Source organism: Schistocerca cancellata, chromosome 2 (assembly GCF_023864275.1).
Source record: "Schistocerca cancellata isolate TAMUIC-IGC-003103 chromosome 2, iqSchCanc2.1, whole genome shotgun sequence".
Classification (NCBI taxonomy): domain Eukaryota; kingdom Metazoa; phylum Arthropoda; class Insecta; order Orthoptera; family Acrididae; genus Schistocerca; species Schistocerca cancellata.
The window spans coordinates 785703364-785725285 of NC_064627.1; the positions used below are offsets into that span (position 1 = coordinate 785703364).

The 21922-nt window shown below is 40.8% G+C and overlaps 1 protein-coding gene across 3 annotated transcripts in view; it reads right to left on the minus strand.

Moving 5' to 3' along the window:
- LOC126162642 (Golgi-specific brefeldin A-resistance guanine nucleotide exchange factor 1) overlaps positions 1–21922 on the minus strand; it is a 320165-nt gene that overhangs the window by 41332 nt on the left and 256911 nt on the right. For 2 of the 3 annotated variants that reach the window (XM_049919277.1, XM_049919276.1), the window contains exons 31-32: positions 17976–18202; positions 14957–15235 (exon numbers count right to left, since the gene is read on the minus strand). In XM_049919277.1, the coding sequence (XP_049775234.1) occupies positions 14957–15235; positions 17976–18202 (506 nt within the window). The remainder of the gene's footprint in view (positions 1–14956; positions 15236–17975; positions 18203–21922) is intronic. The other variant, XM_049919278.1, reaches the window with a different exon arrangement.

The following is a 21922-nucleotide window of genomic DNA, read 5'->3' on the forward strand; positions in this document are numbered from 1 at the left end:
AGTTATTTCCTGTGTCATCCTTATCCTGACAGCCATAGTTTCAATACGGGTTTTAAGAGGCACAGGTTCACTGCATACTGAGTTCAGGACATAAACACAAACTCCACCTGATGCACTACTATAGTTGCTACGGTTCCAGTAGTATCCCTTATAGCCATGGAGGGCAGGGGTCCACCTTGCTGGGAACCAGGTTTCTTGGAGGGCAATGCAGAAACCAGGTGTGAAGCTTAACAGTTGCTGTAGCTCAGCCAGGTGGTGGAAAAAACTGCCGCAATTCCATTGGAGGATAACGTTATCGTGAGGCTGGGAAGGCACGAAGTGTACAAGGAGGCAGGTTATGCCACAGGGTCATCTGCTGCCTCTGACTGAGTATTTGTAGCCATTTCTATGGTGGATGAGGCATCAGTGAGATCCAGGTTCACAGGGGACACTACGATCTCCACCTCATCCTCAGATGCAGAATTGGTAGGAAGTGGTCATGCTGTTGGGGCCACCACAGGGACCTGTTTCTTAGCAGACTACTACTTAGTTTGCTTGCTCTCTCACTTCCTTTAGAAGCTTGCTGGTAAGATTTCTCCGAAGCAGCTTCAGACATGGAGGAAGACCGTGAAACTCTTTGTCCAGCAGATTTTGGCTCCTTCAGCCACTGGTGAGTGTGCGCCGTGGCATTAGTGGAGACATTGGGAGAGAGGGCCCCAAGGGACCCCTTCTACACGAGAGGAGCCAGAGGAAGCTGTTGCTTCTCTGGCAGGGGGGAGGGGACCAATGTCCCCTGCATTTGGGGAGGGCCTTGCACCCGAAGTAGGTGATTTGGGAGCGACGGAGGAAGATTTTCCCCCTACCATCAAGGGGGCAGATGTATTCTGGTGGCCTCGAGGGCCCATTGTTCTGGCACAGAGTGAGGAACCACTGGCACTTGGGACGGCAATGGTGATGTAGCTGCAGCATACGTCGATGTCAACCAAATGGTGTGTTATCTTTCGAATTTACGTTTAGCCTCTGTGTAAGTCAACTGGTCCAGGGTCTTGTACTCTGTGATTTTTTTCCACTCCTTTTGGAGTACTGGGCAGTCTGGCGAGCAGGGGCAGTGAAGCTCTCTACAGCTGATGCAAGTGGGAGGTGGTGCACATGGAGTATCCATGTGCAGTGGACGTCCGCAGTCTCGACATGTAGCGCTGGAAGTGCAGCGGGAAGACGTGCTCGGACTTCAAGCAAGTAATGCATCAGGGGAGGGACGTATGGTTTAACATCACAGTGGTAAACCATCACCTTGACCTTATCAGATAATGAATCACCCTCAAAGGCCAAGATGAAGGCATTGGTAGCAACTCTGTTGTCTTTGGGTCCCCTGTAAACGCGCTGGATGAAATGAACACCCCCGCCATTCTAAATTGGCACGGAGCTCGTCATCAGACTGCAAGAGGACGTCACGTTGGAAAATAATCCCCTGCACCATATTGAGGATTTTATGGGGAGTGACAGAAACAGGAATATCACCCAGCTTGCCACAGGCGAGTAACACTCGGGATTGGGCTGGGGATGCTGTCTGAATCAAGACTGTGCAGTTTTGCATATTGGACAGCACTGTCACTTCTCCAAACTTATCCTCAAGGTGTTCAACGAAAAACTGAGGCTTCGTAAGAAGAAAAAGAGTCCCCATCGGTTCTGCTACAGACTACAAACCGAGGCGAATATTGCTGTCTCCATTCTGTAGCTCTACATTCCTGCCATGGTGTAGCGAGAGAGGGAAATGATTTAGAGTCATACCTGTCAGCATTGTATTCTATATTGCCCTTCTTAGAGACTGCTGGTGCCATATGGTCACCAGCAAGAGATGACTTAGTTCGCTTCATTGAGGGTCATCCGCCCTGATGCCACCCACTCCGATCAGGGGCTCTCCCCACGGGTACCACCTTCCACAGCAAAGGCTGGCATGATTGCCATTGCCCAGAGTCCTGATGCCCCTGTAAGACAGGCATCTACTCCTTGGCATACATGGGGAGTTTTCAGCTTAGGCATCAGCAGTGCAATTCCTGTGTTGTCAGGGGGCTACCACCAAATGGGTACACGACAGCCCCACAACAACAAACTGGGTACTGTGCTAGATATTGCGTGCAGAGAGATCCAGTATTGTCATGGGGTGAAAGGATGGGAGACAACGGAAGATGACATACCCTGGAAAGTGTCCTAGCCCAAGTGGTTGTATTGCAGGTGGAGATGTGAAGTCATGATAAGGAATTCAGGACATCTAATCTAAGGGCACTCTCACACCACGTAAGACATCCTTCCTCATATGGCCCGCACTTCTGTAGAATTTTGAAACTGGCAAGTCAAACCATAGAATGGGACCTGAACTCTTAGTGCCAAAATTGTGAGACTCCTTTTAGTCGTCTCTTACGACATGCAGGAATACCTCGGGCCTATTCTAACTACTGGACCCGCAGGGGGGTAAATTGGTGGTAGTCATGCCAATGTAGAAGGGCGAACAGTGTTTACATAATAGCTGGTATATGAAGTGTCATTGCGGATGGCTCTCCCTTTGATAGCATATGTTTTGCCAGTTACAGGGCTATTATAGGAGGTGGTAGGAGGTTGCATAGGGCAAGAATTGCAGCAGGGGCAGTCACAGGGCTAGGAGCCATAGGGTTGGGAGGTGGGTGCAGCAGGAGCATAGCGTCTGACAAGAATATTGCGGAGATTGGAAGGTTGACAGAAAGCTATTCTAGGTGCGGTGGGCAAAATTTCAGACAGAATGGATCTCATTTCAGGGCATGATTTTAGGAAGTCATGGCCCTGTTGAAGTAGCTGATTAACACATTGTATCCTACCAGCCTAGTTAAAAAGCAGGTTTCCCAGCCCATCACACCTAATCCTGGTACTGCTGATCCCTCCATAAAACAACTTCAGAGCATACCATTGGTGACTCAATATTATCCCAGTCTGGAATGTGTTAATCAGCTACTTGAACAGGGCCATGACTTCCCACAATCATGCCCTGAAATGAGATCCATTCTGTCTGAAATTTTGTACCCCACACCTAGAATAGCTTTCCGTCACCCTCCCTATCTCCACAATATTCTTGTCAGACCCTATGCTCTTTCTGCTGTCATCTCCGTACCCTATAGCTCCTAACCCTGTGACTTTAACTGCTGCAAGACTTGCCCTATGCACCCTCCTAACACTACCTATAACAGGCCTGTAACTGGCGAAACACGTACTATCAAAGGAAGAGCCACCTGCAAAACGCGTCATATACCAGCTGTTATGTAAATGCTGTTCGGCCTTCTACATCGACATGACTACCACCAAATTATCAAGTAGGATGAATGGGCATAGGCAGAGGGTGTATACCGGCAACTCGCAATATCCTGTTGTGGAGCATGCTCTACAACATGCTAATCATCACCTTGACACCTGATTCACCACATGCGCCATCTAGATTCTTCCTCCAGACACCAGTTTCTTGGAACTTCGCAGGTGGGAACTAGAGCTACAACAAGTCCACTGTTCTCGCCACCCATCTGGCCTTAATTTACGTTAATTTCTTCACTGTAACCACTCTTTGCTTCACTCCATTTTCGTTTTCTACATCTTTCATTGTCTTACCTGTCTATTTTTCACTGCCTCCTTCCCACCTCTGTTACGTACAATGCACTTAGGTTTCTCAGGTTTCCAAATCTTGTCCGATGCTGTCCTCAACAATAAATCTTTCCTCCTCATCCCACACAGTAAGTCTCCCCTGATATGCAGTTCTGGGTGACTTTCCCAGAATTTACCCCTTTTCCTAGACCTCTCCAGTCCTTTTCCTTCACCCCTCTTCCTTCCCCTTCAACACTTCTGCCTGAAGAAGGAACCACTGGCCCCAAAATTTTGCCAGTTAAAACCATCTTTTATTTGTGCATCCTACCGTCGCTTGGTGAGTAAATTTTTTATCTACCCAATTAAATAATTTTGTCAATATTTGATTGTTTTCATTGTTGTATTATTTTTTTGTGTATTACATGATGACGTTTGCTACACTGACATGCAAGCAGATTATGTGCATAAGGCATCCTGAGGTGGGGCACCACAACTTCCTTCTCAATTCACAAATTTGGATACTTAATAAATGTATGTATGTGTGTTTAGGTTTAAGATTTATTTATTTATTTACTTACAATCAAGTTCCTAATAATTGACACTGTGTACAATTTCGTTATGACGTGTGTTGCTTTTTCAAGTCATTTAGTTTAAAAAATTAAGAACAATATGGACTGTGTTTTTAAACGGACTTTGAAGACAGATGCATTGATTCACAATTTGACTGAGGATGACTTGCTGGGTGTTTCATACAAAGCCATCATTAACTAATATACAACATAAAACCATCAGCGGAAGAATTAGGTGCAACTGCGAATAGTAAGTGGCTGCCATTACTCTGTGTGGACACACAAAGTGTCAAGTATCTGGTGTAATGGATTCGTTATAAAGTAAAGCACTATGAAACAATTTTTGTGAGTAATGTGAGGAACACACAGGTGAGTTCACTGTAGTCAGCTGACTTGGTGTGGCATGCAGCCAAAAAACATTAGTCGACATTGGTAGCAATAACTAATTGTCGATTTTAAAAATAATTTTCAACATGCCTCACAGTTTCACTTAGTTCAGTGATCAGAGGGTATCTTCTAATTGTAAGTACACAGGAAATGGAAGGACTCTTGTGATGATAATGGCTAGTTATGGAGCATTGTTGGGAAAAACTTTCCCTTATTGTGAAGTTATACATAAATGAAAAAAGTTTAATTTGTTTGACACATCCAAGTTAGGAATATAAACGTTTGTTCCTATGCAAAAAGAAAATCCCATTCAAGAAAAGTGAAGAGATATCACCATTTGTGAGTATTAATGAATGTCAAATCGTTTATTTCAAGATGAGTCCACGCGTATAACACACGTATGAAATGTCATGGCTGACTACAGCCACAACTGACGAGTCCAGATGGCAAATACCACCCACTGATATCCAGCAACAATTCTGAAGTGAACACTAACATTTGTGCAAGGGATCTTTTCAGAGGCCAGTTAGCAGTTGGTTTTTTTTCCAGGGGGAGGACCTTTACCTGAAGTAAACAAAACAAATGTTGGTGTCAGCTTAAAATTTAAGGACTTGTCATTATCAACCATAAGTAAGGAGGACAACATTAACCAAATGTTCCTTTCCTATTTTGCTGCCAAGATTAAGTTAAGAACTGTTTTCCAACAGGAGAGGTCCCCACAGGCAGGGCTGACTGTGGCCATTCACCCTCGTGGGTCTTCATTTGCGACTAGTTGGGAGGGGGAAGCAGAATTTTGCACAATAGCCTAGAGCCTTAAACTCAACAACAATATGCAGAACAATGTTATGGCGTTGTGGTTAAGGTAGTTTCAGTCGCATTGTAGGATGTGGGTTCAAAACTCTTCAGATGCTTTAAATTTTTTTTTTTTTTCATATCCTTATTGAAATGGTTTTGATCATTATTTTTATTCAGTTAATTAGTTCAAATGTAATTTTTTAGATTTCTAATGCTTTGTCATATCATTTTAATCATCATTAACTATTTCATTTATTATTAGTTTGTCTTCCAATCATTCCTCTTCATTTGGAATCTGAGCATGTGACTTGATTTTTTTGTGCTTGTTAACTCTGACATAACTTCTTCCATTTTATCATTTTATACTTTTTCTCCATGTTATTGCATTCATTATTTTTATCCTCAGGTTGCTTGCATGATATTTTGTCCACAGTGCAACAAGAATTTACACTGTCAATGTCTGTGTGATGATTACCATAAAAAACACACATATTTTAACAAAAAACACATTTTACACCATCATACAGCCAATAAAATATTTTGGCTTTTATTTTTTAATCAGTATATCAGAATTTTCAAACACTTAACTATAATGATGGATTAATTAATATAATTTAAATCACATGCATAAACATGCCAAGCCTCCTTTTTCCAAGACAAAAGCAAAGATCAGAAGAAATAATATTATGAATAAAATCATCTGACAAAGAATTACAAATTACAAAATACATTTAAGCCAATTAATTTAGTAAATTAACTTTCGACGTCATTTCAATAAAGATTTGAAAATAAAACTTTAAAACACTTGGTGTGATTCATACCCACAGCCTTCTGTACATTAGAAACATATGTTAACCACCACACCACAATGCCATTCTGTCTAGTATTACAGTCTAGAATGTCACATGAAATTAGGAATTAGTTTTTTCATCAATTACTCGTGAACAATGGCCTACCAAAGTGAATGGCTATAGGGTGTGATATCTGGGCCCCTAACCTACTTTTCTGTATAGATGACTTCAGAAAGTCAATCCCATCCCTGGGGAACTCTCCTTGTCAATATGAGAAAGATTGTGTAGCGTAATGGCATAAAAATTTGAGCCCTGCCATCCAAAGCTATGATAGGGTTTGATTTACACCGAAACTAAGGGGCAATGTAATGTTTTAAACTACATTTATGTAAGGGTGAGTGCAATAAACACACTATGGTGCACCATGGAGATTAATTAGGGGAACAATGCTTTTGTAACAAGGCCAGTGCATTGCAGACTCTTATATTAGAACATGTCATAAATGAATAAACTAGTACGCTTTGAGAATTCTTAGAATACTTAATAACACACCGCACATTGAATTGTGGTGCGGTGTAAAATTATTTTTCTTAATAAAAAATATTAAAACAAAAAAAGGTGAATTCAAATAGACAGTGCTGCATTTAAGACTCAATGCTTTTCAATTTAATCATATATGTCCTGTGTATTAAGGATGCAATTTGTAATATGTCTTCTAGTGAGTATGTAGTAAGAAAGAGTAACCCTCCATATTCAGTCATTCGACGAAACCCAACAAGACCCTCAAAGTCTCTGCATTCAACATCTCCTCAAAAGTCAGCAAAGTCATGAATGATTGAGTAAAAACTGAGTTAACAAAGATGGTGAGAAGGAACTCCCCTTGTCCTTGTCAACAAATCAAACCCAAAATTTATCTGGAGCAGAACAACAATCACCATAGGCAAGGTTTACATTTGAAATAAGCTCCTTCTATATGTTAGTTTGGTGTCTTAAACACAGAAACACATCACTCGCACAAGGAAAAATATTTGATTGGACACAGACACTTTTCCTCCTCCATGACCTACAACTTTATATACTTTAGCCATGACAAGATCTTGTAGAAATAATCTTGGTATTAAATTAAATTATAGTAAGTGGGTCACACAGTTGTTTTTTTCCAGCAGTTGTATAGATAGATAATGGTGAAGAAATCATTTAAGTTTCTCTTGATCATTCTGCTGTGTACTTTTACAACACGTATAATCAAAGGAAACATTCCACGTGGAAAAAATATATCTAAAAAGAAAGATGATGAGACTTACCAAACAAAAGCGCTGGCAGGTCAATAGACACACAAACAAAATTCTAGCTTTCAGCTTTCGCAACCAACGGTTGCTTCATCAGGAAAGAGGGAAGGAGAGGGAAATACGAAAGGCTGTGGGTTTTAAGGGAAAGGGTAAGTAGTCATTCCAATCCCGGAAGCGGAAAGACTTACCTTAGGGGGAAAAAAGGACAGGTATACACTCGCACACACACACACCCATATGCAACCGCACATACACAGACTGTGTATACCTATCATTTTTTCCCCCTAAGGTAAGTCTTCCCGCACCCAGGATTGGAATGACTCCTTACCCTCTCCCTTAAAACCAACATCCTTTCGTCTTTCCCTCTCCTTCCCTCTTGCCTGATGAAGCAACCGTTGGTTGCGAAAGCTTGAATTTTGTGTGTATGTTTGTGTGTCTATCGACCTGGCAGCGCTTTCGTTTGGTAAGTCTCATCATCTTTGTTTTTTTATATATATAATTTTTTTTAAATGTCAGGGCATTAGTGCTATACCACACCACATTAACCACTGAATTAATTTCTCTCACTACTTTCTCTCAGATTAATGCAATCACCTTCACACCATGGACAATCTGAGAGTGAAAGTGGATTTATTGTCATTCTTGTATAAGCATCTTGCAAAATATTTGTTAAATTCATCCAACTTCACTGATAAACTATAAAGTTTAATTACCTTGATATACAAGCATTATGACAACATAAAGACCTGGAATGAATGGAAGTACAGTGTCGTCAGCCAGAACAATGTAGCTACACTGGTATTTGTGGGTGGGGAGAGTGGGGAAGGGGAGCCGGGACATATGCATGTATGTGTACTCTAGCTCAAAGATTGATTCATCCCAAAGCTAGCAAAATTTTCAGTCCCATTTATGTGCTTGTCTACAACTTAATGCCTCCACTATTTGTGAGTTGTTACCATTACCATCCCCCCATGAACCATGGACCTTGCCGCTGGTGGGGAGGCTTGCGTGCCTCAGCGATACAGATGGCCGTACCGTAGGTGCAACCACAACGGAGGGGTATCTGTTGAGAGGCCAGACAAACATGTGGTTCCTGAAGAGGGGCAGCAGCCTTTTCAGTAGTTGCAGGGGCAACAGTCTGGATGATTGACTGATCTGGCCTTGTAACATTAACCAAAACGGCCTTGCTGTGCTGGTACTGCGAACGGCTGAAAGCAAGGGGAAACTACAGCCGTAATTTTTCCCGAGGACATGCAGCTCTACTGTATGATTAAATGATGATGGCGTCCTCTTGGGTAAAATATTCCGGAGGTAAAATAGTCCCCCATTCGGATCTCCGGGCGGGGACTACTCAGGAGGACGTCGTTATCAGGAGAAAGAAAACTGGCGTTCTACGGATCGGAGCGTGGAATGTCAGATCCCTTAATCGGGCAGGTAGGTTAGAAAATTTAAAAAGGGAAATGGATAGGTTAAAGTTAGATATAGTGGGAATTAGTGAAGTTTGATGGCAGGAGGAACAAGACTTTTGGTCGGGTGATTACAGGGTTATAAATACAAAATCAAATAGGGGTAATGCAGGAGTAGGTTTAATAATGAATAAAAAAATAGGAGTGCGGGTTAGCTACTACAAACAGCATAGTGAACGCATTATTGTGGCCAAGATAGACACAAAGCCCATGCCTACTACAGTAGTACAAGTTTATATGCCAACTACCTCTGCAGATGATGAAGAAATAGATGAAATGTATGACGAGATAAAAGAAATTATTCAGGTAGTGAAAGGAGACGAAAATTTAATAGTCATGGGTGACTGGAATTCGTCAGTAGGAAAAGGGAGAGAAGGAAACATAGTAGGTGAATATGGATTGGGGGGAAGGAATGAAAGAGGAAGCCGCCTTGTAGAATTTTGCACAGAGCATAACTTAATCATAGCCAACACTTGGTTCAAGAATCATAAAAGAAGATTGTATACCTGGAAGAATCCTGGAGATACTAGTAGGTATCAGATAGATTATATAATGGTAAGACAGAGATTTAGGAAGCAGGTTTTAAATTGTAAGACATTTCCTGGGGCAGACGTGGATTCTGACCTCAATCTATTGGTTATGAACTGCAGATTGAAACTGAAGAAACTGCAAAAAGGTGGGAATTTAAGGAGATGGGACCTGGATAAACTGAAAGAACCAGAGGTTGTAGTGAGTTTCAGGGAGAGCATAAGGGAACAATTGACAGGAATGGGGGAAAGAAATACAGTAGAAGAAGAATGGGTAGCTTTGAGGGATGAAGTAGTGAAGGCAGCAGAGGATCAAGTAGGTAAAAAGACGAGGGCTAATAGAAATCCTTGGGTAACAGAAGAAATATTGAATTTAATTGATGAAAGGAGAAAATACAAAAATGCAGTAAATGAAGCAGGCAAAAAGGAATACAAACGTCTCAAAAATGATATCGACAGGAAGTGCAAAATGGCTAAGCAGGGATGGCTAGAGGACAAATGTAAGGATGTAGAGGCTTGTCTCACCAGGGGTAAGATAGATACTGCCTACAGGAAAATTAAAGAGACCTTTGGAGAGAAGAGAACCACTTGTATGAATATCAAGAGCTCAGATGGCAACCCAGTTCTAAGCAAAGAAGGGAAGGCAGAAAGGTGGAAGGAGTATATAGAGGGTTTATACAAGGGCGATGTACTTGAGGACAATATTATGGAAATGGAAGAGGATGTAGATGAAGACGAAATGGGAGATAAGATACTGCGTGAAGAGTTTGACAGAGCACTGAAAGACCTGAGTCGAAACAAGGCCCCGGGAGTAGACAACATTCCATTTGAACTACTGATGGCCTCGGGAGAGCCAGTCATGACAAAACTCTACCATCTGGTGAGCACGATGTATGAGACAGGCGAAATACCCTCAGACTTCAAGAAGAATATAATAATTCCAATCCCAAAGAAAGCAGGTGTTGACAGATGTGAAAATTACCGAACTATCAGTTTAATAAGTCACAGCTGCAAAATACTAACGCGAATTCTTTACAGACGAATGGAAAAACTGGAAGAAGCCGACCTCGGGGAAGATCAGTTTGGATTCCGTAGAAATGTTGGAACACGTGAGGCAATACTGACCTTACGACTTATCTTAGAAGAAAGATTAAGAAAAGGCAAACCTACGTTTCTAGCATTGTAGACTTAGAGAAAGCTTTTGACAATGTTAACTGGAATACTCTCTTTCAAATTCTGAAGGTGGCGGGGGTAAAATATAGGGAACGAAAGGCTATTTACAGTTTGTACAGAAACCAGATGGCAGTTATAAGAGTCGAGGGGCACGAAAGGGAAGCAGTGGTTGGGAAAGGAGTAAGACAGGGTTGTAGCCTCTCCCCGATGTTATTCAATCTGTATATTGAGCAAGCAGTAAAGGAAACAAAAGAAAAATTCGGAGTAGGTATTAAAATTCATGGAGAAGAAGTAAAAACTTTGAGGTTCGCCGATGACATTGTAATTCTGTCAGAGACAGCAAAGGACTTGGAAGAGCAGTTGAATGGAATGGACGGTGTCTTGAAGGGAGGATATAAGATGAACATCAACAAAAGCAAAACGAGGATAATGGAATGTAGTCAAATTAAGTCGGGTGATGCTGAGGGAATTAGATTAGGAAATGAGACACTTAAAGTAGTAAAGGAGTTTTGCTATTTAGGGAGTAAAATAACCGATGATGGTCGAAGTAGAGAGGATATAAAATGTAGACTGGCAATGGCAAGGAAAGCGTTTCTCAAGAAGAGGAATTTGTTAACATCGAGTATAGATTTAAGTGTCAGGAAGTCGTTTCTGAAAGTATTTGTATGGAGTGTAGCCATGTATGGAAGTGAAACATGGACGATAACTAGTTTGGACAAGAAGAGAATAGAAGCTTTCGAAATGTGGTGCTACAGAAGAATGCTGAAGATAAGGTGGGTAGATCACGTAACTAATGAGGAGGTATTGAATAGGATTGGGGAGAAGAGAAGTTTGTGGCACAACTTGACTAGAAGAAGGGATCGGTTGGTAGGACATGTTTTGAGGCATCAAGGGATCACAAATTTAGCATTGGAGGGCAGTGTGGAGGGTAAAAATCGTAGAGGGAGACCAAGAGATGAATACACTAAGCAGATTCAGAAGGATGTAGGTTGCAGTAGATACTGGGAGATGAAGAAGCTTGCACAGGATAGAGTAGCATGGAGAGCTGCATCAAACCAGTCTCAGGACTGAAGACCACAACAACAACCATTACCATCAAATTATCTTCATTCTACCAGAAGCTTCAGTTATCACACAGAAATAATGATCAAGATAAGGGGCTATCACTTATCTTCAAAACAACATAATCAGTAAAAGATGTGTAAAGGCACTAGGCACTATGTTTCTCATTTAATTTATTAAGCTCTGAAGAGACTGATTTTATATATATATATATATATATATATATATATATATATATATATATATATATATATATATATATATATAATAGAGGGAAACATTCCACGTGGGAAAAATACACTCCTGGAAATTGAAATAAGAACACCGTGAATTCATTGTCCCAGGAAGGGGAAACTTTATTGACACATTCCTGGGGTCAGATACATCACATGATCACACTGACAGAACCACAGGCACATAGACACAGGCAACAGAGCATGCACAATGTCGGCACTAGTACAGTGTATATCCACCTTTCGCAGCAATGCAGGCTGCTATTCTCCCATGGAGACGATCGTAGAGATGCTGGATGTAGTCCTGTGGAACGGCTTGCCATGCCATTTCCACCTGGCGCCTCAGTTGGACCAGCGTTCGTGCTGGACGTGCAGACCGCGTGAGACGACGCTTCATCCGGTCCCAAACATGCTCAATGGGGGACAGATCCGGAGATCTTGCTGGCCAGGGTAGTTGACTTACACCTTCTAGAGCACGTTGGGTGGCACGGGATACATGCGGACGTGCATTGTCCTGTTGGAACAGCAAGTTCCCTTGCCGGTCTAGGAATGGTAGAACGATGGGTTCGATGACGGTTTGGATGTACCGTGCACTATTCAGTGTCCCCTCGACGATCACCAGTGGTGTACGGCCAGTGTAGGAGATCGCTCCCCACACCATGTTGCCGGGTGTTGGCCCTGTGTGCCTCGGTCGTATGCAGTCCTGATTGTGGCGCTCACCTGCACGGCGCCAAACACGCATACGACCATCATCGGCACCAAGGCAGAAGGGACTCTCATCGCTGAAGACGGCACGTCTCCATTCGTCCCTCCATTCACGCCTGTCGCGACACCACTGGAGGCGGGCTGCACGATGTTGGGGCGTGAGCGGAAGACGGCCTAACGGTGTGCGGGACCGTAGCCCAGCTTCATGGAGACGGTTGCGAATGGTCCTCACCGATACCCCAGGAGCAACAGTGTCCCTAATTTGCTGGGAAGTGGCGGTGCGGTGCCCTACGGCACTGCGTAGGATCCTACGGTCTTGGCGTGCATCCGTGCGTCGCTGCGGTCCGGTCCCAGGTCGACGGGCACGTGCACCTTCCGCCGACCACTGGCGACAACAGCGATGAACTGTGGAGACCTCACGCCCCACGTGTTGAGCAATTCGGCGGTACGTCCACCCGGCCTCCCGCATGCCCACTATACGCCCTCGCTCAAAGTCCGTCAACTGCACATACGGTTCACGTCCACGGTGTCGCGGCATGCTACCAGTGTTAAAGACTGCGATGGAGCTCCGTATGCCACGGCAAACTGGCTGACACTGACGGCGGCGGTGCACAAATGCTGCGCAGCTAGTGCCATTCGACGGCCAACACCGCGGTTCCTGGTGTGTCCGCTGTGCCGTGCGTGTGATCATTGCTTGTACAGCCCTCTCGCAGTGTCCGGAGCAAGTATGGTGGGTCTGACACACCGGTGTCAATGTGTTCTTTTTTCCATTTCCAGGAGTGTATACCTAAAAACAAAGATGATGTGACTTACCAAACAAAAGCGCTGGCAGGTCGACAGACACACAAACAAACACAAACATACACACAAAATTCAAGCTTTCGCAACAAACGGTTGCTTCGTCAGGAAAGAGGGAAGGAGAGGGAAAGACGAAAGGATGTGGGTTTTAAGGGAGAGGGTAAGGAGTCATTCCAATCCTGGGAGCAGAAAGACTTACCTTAGGGGGAAAAAAGGACAGGTATACACTCGCGCACACACACACATATCCATCCGCACATACACAGACACAAGCAGACATTTGTAAAGGCAAAGAGTTTGGGCAGAGATGTCAGTCGAGGCGGAAGTACAGAGGCAAAGATGTTGTTGAAAGACAGGTGAGGTATGAGCGGCGGCAAATTGAAATTAGAAATTAGCAGAGGTTGAGGCCTGGCAGATAACGAGAAGAGAGGATATGCTGAAGGGCAAGTTCCCATCTCCGGAGTTCTGACAGGTTGGTGTTAGTGGGAAGTATCCAGATAACCCGGATGGTGTAACACTGTGCCAAGATGTGCTGGCCGTGCACCAAGGCATGTTTAGCCACGGGGTGATCCTCATTACCAACAAACACTGTCTGCCTGTGACCATTCATGCGAATGGACAGTTTGTTGCTGGTCATTCCCACATAGAAAGCTTCCCAGTGTAGGCAGGTCAGTTGGTAAATCACGTGGGTGCTTTCACACGTGGCTCTGCCTTTGATCGTGTACACCTTCCGGGTTAAAGGACTGGAGTAGGTGGTGCCTACACTGTGAACTTGCCCTTCAGCATATCCTCTCTTCTCGTTATCCGCCAGGCCTCAATCTCTGCTAATTTCTAATTTCAATTTGCCGCCGCTCATACCCCACCTGTCTTTCAACAATATCTTTGCCTCTGTACTTCTGCCTCGACTGACATCTCTGCCCAAACTCTTTGCCTCTGTATATGTCTGCTTGTGTGTGTGTGTGTGTGTGTGTGTGTGTGTGTGTGTGTGTGTGTGTGTGTGTGTGTGTGTGTGTGTGTGTGTGTACCCGTCCTTTTTTCCCCCTAAGTTAAGTCTTTCCGCTCCCGGGATTGGAATGACTCCTTACCCTCTCCCTTAAAACCCACATCCTTTCGTCTTTCCCTCTCCTTCCCTCTTTCCTGACGAGGCAGCTGCTGGTTGCGAAAGCTAGAATTTTGTGTGTTTGTTTGTGTGTCTATCGACCTGCCAGCGCTTTTGTTTGGTAAGTCTCATCATCTTTCTTTTTAGATATATTTTTTCCACGTGGAATGTTTCTCTCTCTCTCTCTCTCTCTCTCTCTCTCTCTCTCTCTCTCTCTCTATATATATATATATATATATATATATATATATATGTGTGTGTGTGTGTGTGTGTGTGTGTGAATGGGTAATTACCTAAGTTGTGGCAATAACCACACAACTCATTACTATATTACTATAAAGAGCACTATTGCAAATATCACCTGTAAAGTTTCAGCCACAAAAATCATTTCTCATTTCATAAAACACACACCAAGTATTAAGCTAAATTAGAAAGTAAAAGTAGAATGAAACAAATCAACTGTTTCACTTTGTAGTAACTTACAGATCTTTGATGAGTGTCCTGGCCGAAGTAGTGTGAAGGAATGGTCGTGACAGCACCTATATGTGCATCAGCTTGTTGTGGTCTGGAGGTTGGATATAAAGGGACAGGTGAAACAGTTTGAGGTGGTGATATGTATAAAGGAGTGGAGAGGCTAACAGAAGAAGGGGCAGTAGGAAAATTGTTAACTGGAGGAGGAGCTTGCTGTTGATGGATAAAGCTTGCTTCACTTGAATGGCCAACCTGACAGCTCACAGGAGGGCCAATTGCTGTAGATATCATCTGCAAGACAAGTCAGCAAACAGGTCTTTGTAAATAACGATCTTTAGGAGACATTTTTGTAATTTAATGACTACCAAGTACAAAATGGAGGGACAAAGACAAACTGAGAGAAGATAGGTAGAACACTGTGGACACAGGATGGGGAAGGGATATAATGGTGTGGATTGATTGACTGATTGATTCACTGATCCATCCATCCATCCATCAATCCAACCCAACCTAACCATTATGGTCTGCGTATCCCACCACTGAGGAAAACCTTAAAGAATGTGATATCTAAATTATATTTACAGTATTACTTAGACTAAGTTTCTTAAGTGCTTGGTAGCATATTTGGCATACAGTTTCCTCCAGTGAACTTTATCAGCTGCCAGTTTTTCAGCTTCAGCTTCCTGTTAATTCAGGTCCATGGATTGAAGATCCTTCACAAAAGTTTATACAAAGCCTTCCTCCACTTCTGTATCCATTTGTTGGTATCCACAATAGTGCTGATTTTTTGATACTCCTATGTTTCATGCTTTGAGTATGCACCACAAGCTTCAAACTTCTTTCAGCAACAATTTTATGCAGACTGTGTAGAATACTCCTACTCGGCATTTCATGACACAGCTGATGTCCAAAACTCACCTCAGTCATCACTGGCGAAAAACACTGAGCATGTGTGCTGGTTTTTTTTTTTTTTTTTTTGACATTTTCAGCTCTCATACGCAAATATGGTCATCAGTAGAATGATAGTGGAGTGCAGTCGAAGCTTTGTGGACATACTTATGGAATCTCACTGCCATTTAGATAATATTCTTTGGGAGACTGCACAAGCTTCCCCAATTCTGCTGTCAGTGTCTGCATCTATGTCCCCATTGTTAAAGATAAGGCTGCCAAGATAAGGAAATTAGTCAACATCTTGTACCTTCAGTTGCACTACAGTGGAGTAGATATATTTTGACTTTTTATGCACGTTGTTTTTGCTTTAGAACTATTTATTTTTAAGTGTGCAGAACTGATCATTTCTGCTAGCTCTTAAAAATCTAGAACTGGTTTGAAACACACAAGGTCTTAATGTAACAGTTGTCTTGCGTGCTGGCAGTACCATAGCTCCTGACAGAGCTTCCAAATTGAATAGTTCACAGCAGATATTAAAATGATGTGGCTCCCCCAACATTCCAGTTATTCTAAGCGTGATCATTACCCATTTTATGATATCAAGAATTTATATAATACTAATAAATTTATACAACCCACAGCACCGTGTTTGTTTCATTATGCCAATGGCCAAAGACAGTAACCTGCCACTTACTCTATGTAAAGCCTGAGTCCCATCTTCCAGTTATTTCTTATGACAACATTCCCAACTGACTCTTATTATTGAACTTCACATGTACAGTAGTTTCTGGAACAGTGATTTAAGTGAAATCCAAATCAGTCAGTAATTATTAAATATTACACTATTACATCATATATTCTGAAACCACACAATTACATTTATATTTGACTAAAATTTAGTCCATGTACAAGAGTCTAAAATAAATAAAAAAAAGACTATTTAAAATGTTTGGTACTATGTATCTCAATCTCAATAAATTTCAGTAAATCTCTATTCCCGACAATGTCTCCACTCTAAATTGGGACACTGTCTACATAACTTGCTTTATGACTATTGCCAGTATTATTAACCACTATGAAAAGTAATTCTTGCTTAACTGTTTCTTGTACTTCTAATTAATGTATGGAGTACCAGAAACAGCTGAACTGCCACTACGTTCTATGTTAATTTTAAGTAACAGTAGTAATAGACGAAAGCAAGTACTTATACAGCCACTAAAATATTTATTAAATAAGTGGTAATTTTGATTCAAACAAATGTAACAGCTTTTTCCTGATGCTTGCATGAATCAAGAGACAAAGAGAATGTGTCACAGCAGAATTGTTTGCATTATTGCCAAGAACAGCTGTCTTTCATGTACAGTAAATTAATGAATGCGTAAGTAAATAAACTGTAAAAATATGGTTGGTTACTTTCAGATATGAGAAGAAAGTGAAGAGTATGGAGAACAGACACTAACGGTTTCTCCAACCCGAATTAGAATGCATTTAGTTGCCAATCACTGAAGCAAAATTTTATCAGCAACTTGTTTTCATTAAACTGTCAATACATATATTGTCTGCCAGATTTATGAAGATATTTGTCATGGTTTTTATTTAGCCAGTAAATGATAGTCACAGAATACATCACAAACTTTGGTGGGAGATGTTGGAGAATGATTATGTGCATCATACAGAGTTTTAGTCTCAAAATTGTTACAGTTCACATTCTAATATGGATCAGGAAACTATTTCATTGGACAGAATGAGCACAAGGTTAAATTTAGAAACAATTGGGTATATATGCAAGGAATAGAAACACTCTCCATGCATTGTCTACACTGGATCAGGATAGGAAGAAAATGATCCTTGCACGTTATTTATACTCTTCCTCAATGTATGGTTGCTCAAAAAGTACAAATGCAGATGTGAATCTATGTAACATTTGTGTCAGATGATTCTAAACTTTGAAGTGCTATAATATGCTGTTGTTCATCATAGTATAAACATTTCCTTTTTTGTTAGCCCAGTGTTCCGAGTTAAACATTGTACATATGGTTACTTATCATGAAAATCAAGTGAGCCCAATGACCATGTTAAATTATGTAAGTTATCTCTTTCGGAAGTGTCACAAATCTCAACATTGTAAGAGATATTTTACCTGTTGTCCCATGTGTGTAAAAATGGGTGCTGAAATATTATGCGGAAGAGAGGATGCAGGCTGCAATATAATACTTGAAGGTCTAACACTAACTGGTTCTCTAGCTGCAATGGTTTCATAACCAGTCACTGTTACTGCAGCATCAGCCTGTGGGTCTGGTATATGCGATAGCTTTGCATCATTGCCTTCTTCTGTCACCATACTTTCTGTAATGTTTTGGGCCTCTACTGAAAAATAAAAAAGTAAGAAGCATGATAACCTTCTGTTTCATAAGGCATATATTACAAATTGCACAGAATCATAATAATAATAATAATAATAATAATAATAATGATTTCATTGGATGTGCAGAGTGATGTTATAAGGAGTATGTGTAACTAACTGAAATGATAAGCCAAAAAATTGGAGTCTATGTATCAAATTGAAATATCTGCATTCACTGAATGTCCAATTGAAATAAGAGAGTAAGGGCAAAAAGATGTAACAAACATCTCTAAGATTTAAAAATCTTTCTTCAAGCACACGTAACACTTTGCTACACCAAAAGAATCAAAGATTGAAAAGAGTCCTGGTATCACATGATATATAATTTGTGATAAAAGCATCAGCAGCACCAAATTAGGTAAAATTGTCAGAGAAACTAGCAGCCAATAATTCACTGAAACTGGGACTTGTATTCACAGACTGTAATTTTACTGCACATTCTGCCAAAATGATTGCTACTGATTATATGTCATTCATTCATTACCATGTTCCACAGGTCCCATCACGAAGGAGAAACCTGAGGAATAATTACCTTTGACAAAACAGTTGTATTTTATTTGAGAGTATAAATTAACTTCACAAAAGTAGTAGGAAAGTAGCTGATCTGAATGGAAGGGACAAAAAGTGGGAGCATTTCCCCAGCATACTAAGTAACTGCTTTTATTTATTATTACTAGCTTAATACTTGTTGTACACTTATAATTTTCAAATAAAACACTTATCTTGACAATCTCCGTTGGTCCATTGTGGACATGGGACATTGTCTGGTCAAGTATTTAACAATGAAATTCACCAACAGCTGTGCAGTTGTGAAGTTATTTTATTTTACTTTTACTACCAGTTTCGGCATTCCATTATGCCATCTTCAGGCCCCATATGCATCTCTTAAAAATAAATGATACTGGCATACTGGACCATATGTTGCTGGATGTCATGAATTCTAAACCGTACCCCAAGTGTTTCTTTCAAAGACTTAATTGCAACTGCAATCAAGCACCGCAATCAAGTCTTAGAAGGAAGCACTTGGGATATGGTTAGGAATTCATGACATCCAGGAGCATATGACCCAGTATGCCGATATCTCTTATTTTTGAGAGATGCATATGGGGCCTGAAGATGCCATAGCAGAATGCTAAAAAAGGTAATAAAAATAAAATAAAATAAACTAATATCTCAACTCTTGGTGAATTCCATTGCTAAATATCTAAAAACGTATGAAAAATGAAAACTGCTACATGTCATGCTGCCAACATGTGTTTTCAATCATCTAAGATCTACATTATCAGGCAGTATGTAGAAAGGTTGATTAATAAGATGCATTTTCAATTTCCTTTTCAAAATGTGTGGATTTCCAATCTTGCGTTTAAAGTGCTCTTGTCAAAGATCACTGGATGGATGGATAGACTACAGCATTTCAACGGACCAAACTACTATGGTCACTGGTCACTCCATAATCGGGATGTCAGCTATTTTAAATAATAGTCAGTCTGGGAGCTGTGTGCAGTAAATACACTGCCTGACAAAAAAAAAAGCAAAACAGCCGAAAGAAATGGTTAACTGGCAATGTACTTTGCACACTTACACAGAACTGGCAGGTATGCAAATCATTACAGTTGTAATACTCTGTGACAGGTAGAACAGCCACCAGAGTGTATTAGTGTTGTACACATTTAGTATTGTTATCACACCCAGTAGGATATGTAAAGTGCCTGAACAGCATCAGATAATGGGTGATCACTGAAGGACATGGAGATGCCACACTGTCAGTGCTGATAATGCTGTCTTACATGACAGAGTCTGAAACGGCCTCATTGTGGGTCTCTATTTGGCCGGCTGGCTGATGTAATGCCACAACTCTTTTGGGATCCTGTATCCTTTTCCAGTCTCATCTACACTCTCCCGAAGAGGGCACATGCGTACTATCAGCAATTTACACCAATTTAAACTGCTGCTTTGATTTTGTGTTTTATGGTTACCCGGATTCGAATACACGGAAGATTTTCTTTTGCAGAAAATTAGTAATTTCCACTAATTTAAACTATTGTTTTGACACTGTTTACATTGAGCCTCACCAATACACAGAATGAAGGAAACATGTTGGGTTAAAAGCTGATGTATGATCACAATTTGTACATTATACAAACTTTAGGCACATGGTAGGAATAATTATGCTATTGTAATTATGGAGTAATTAACAATTAAAGTTCTGATATTTCTAGTCATTGAAAGACATCTATTTTTATGTATTAAAGCTAAAAACAAATTGTATCCCTAATAGAAATATGACATGATAATTTTTCAGTCAGAATAAGGCATACTCATGCTTTAATTGGTGTTAGTTACTGGAACTGCAATTATGACTATACAGAAATGAAAAAAATTACTTTTACAAAATTTAATTAATTGAATCTAGGCCTTTCATTCAATAAGACTAATCCCTCTGTTTACCTGAAAATGACAGAATGATTATGCTTTAAGGATACAGGGTACTTTCCCCACTCAATATTATGTAAAAATCAAGACCTATTTCTTTCGGGCACTTAATAATGCATATGTTTTACAGATTTTTTGTTGATATCAGGTAATGCAGCGACATTCTAAACAAATTAGAAGTATTTTGAATATTTTTGAACCTACTTAGGGTTATTAAAAAAATTACAAAGAAATTGATGATTTTTTTTCCAAAATGCTTCCTCAAATTGAGGTACCATCTAATCCAATGTTATACATTTGAAGGAGACCAATTTTTTACCAGATATGCATGACATGATGGCTGAGGTACTATACCTATTTAATTCCACCTATTATGTATATTACAAGGATAAATAATATCACATCTTACATTTTAATATTTATAATTTTTTCCTAATAAAAATGTTATTTTTTTCTATTTTCTAGTTGATTCTGCAATAAAGCTTAGGTCTACTACATAAGTATGGACTATTGCAAGTCATAGAAAAAATTAGAGCAATGCTTTATAAATTTTAGGATATATTTGTACCTGAATTCTGAAAAATACAACTTGCAGGAAATTGCAAATGAAGATATGAGTCCAATTAAACTGTGTCTCAGAACATTCCTGAAGCATGGGCTTCAGCCTACAGCATTTCTTCACCTTCAAGCTTCCTCTTGGCATTCCTTTTAGCACTTCTTGCTTCTTTGGTAACTCGAAGAGTGAATCTTTGAGCTTCAAGCACCCATTGTTTGTCACATGCAAGCAATTTATCTTCCATATAAGAGCCACATTTTATGCCTAAATTTCTCAGGACTTCCAGCCTTCCTATCACTCCATCATTGAAACATATCACTGCATCTAGTACACCAACTTTTGATGTATTTAGTCCTACAAAAACATTCTTAGGTAGTCTTTCCCATATGCAATGGTTGAACCTTTCATTTGTATTCTGAGTGCCCCCCTGAAGACATTTACTAAGCAAAACAGGGAGAGGCTGAGGAAGAGAATGATTACGATGGTATATTTGACCACTTTATTTTACCTTTTGGTAACCACACCAAGAATCTGCTCCTTTAGGGCAAAGTGTGTGAACAGAGTGGCCATCTGTGGACAACTTACGAAATCAGGTGGCCCATACAGCTTTTCTCATTGCTGTAACATCATTCAAAGGTGCAGTTCATCTAATGGCAAGTCCATAATAACTCTGAAGGAGGTCTATTTCAGTTGC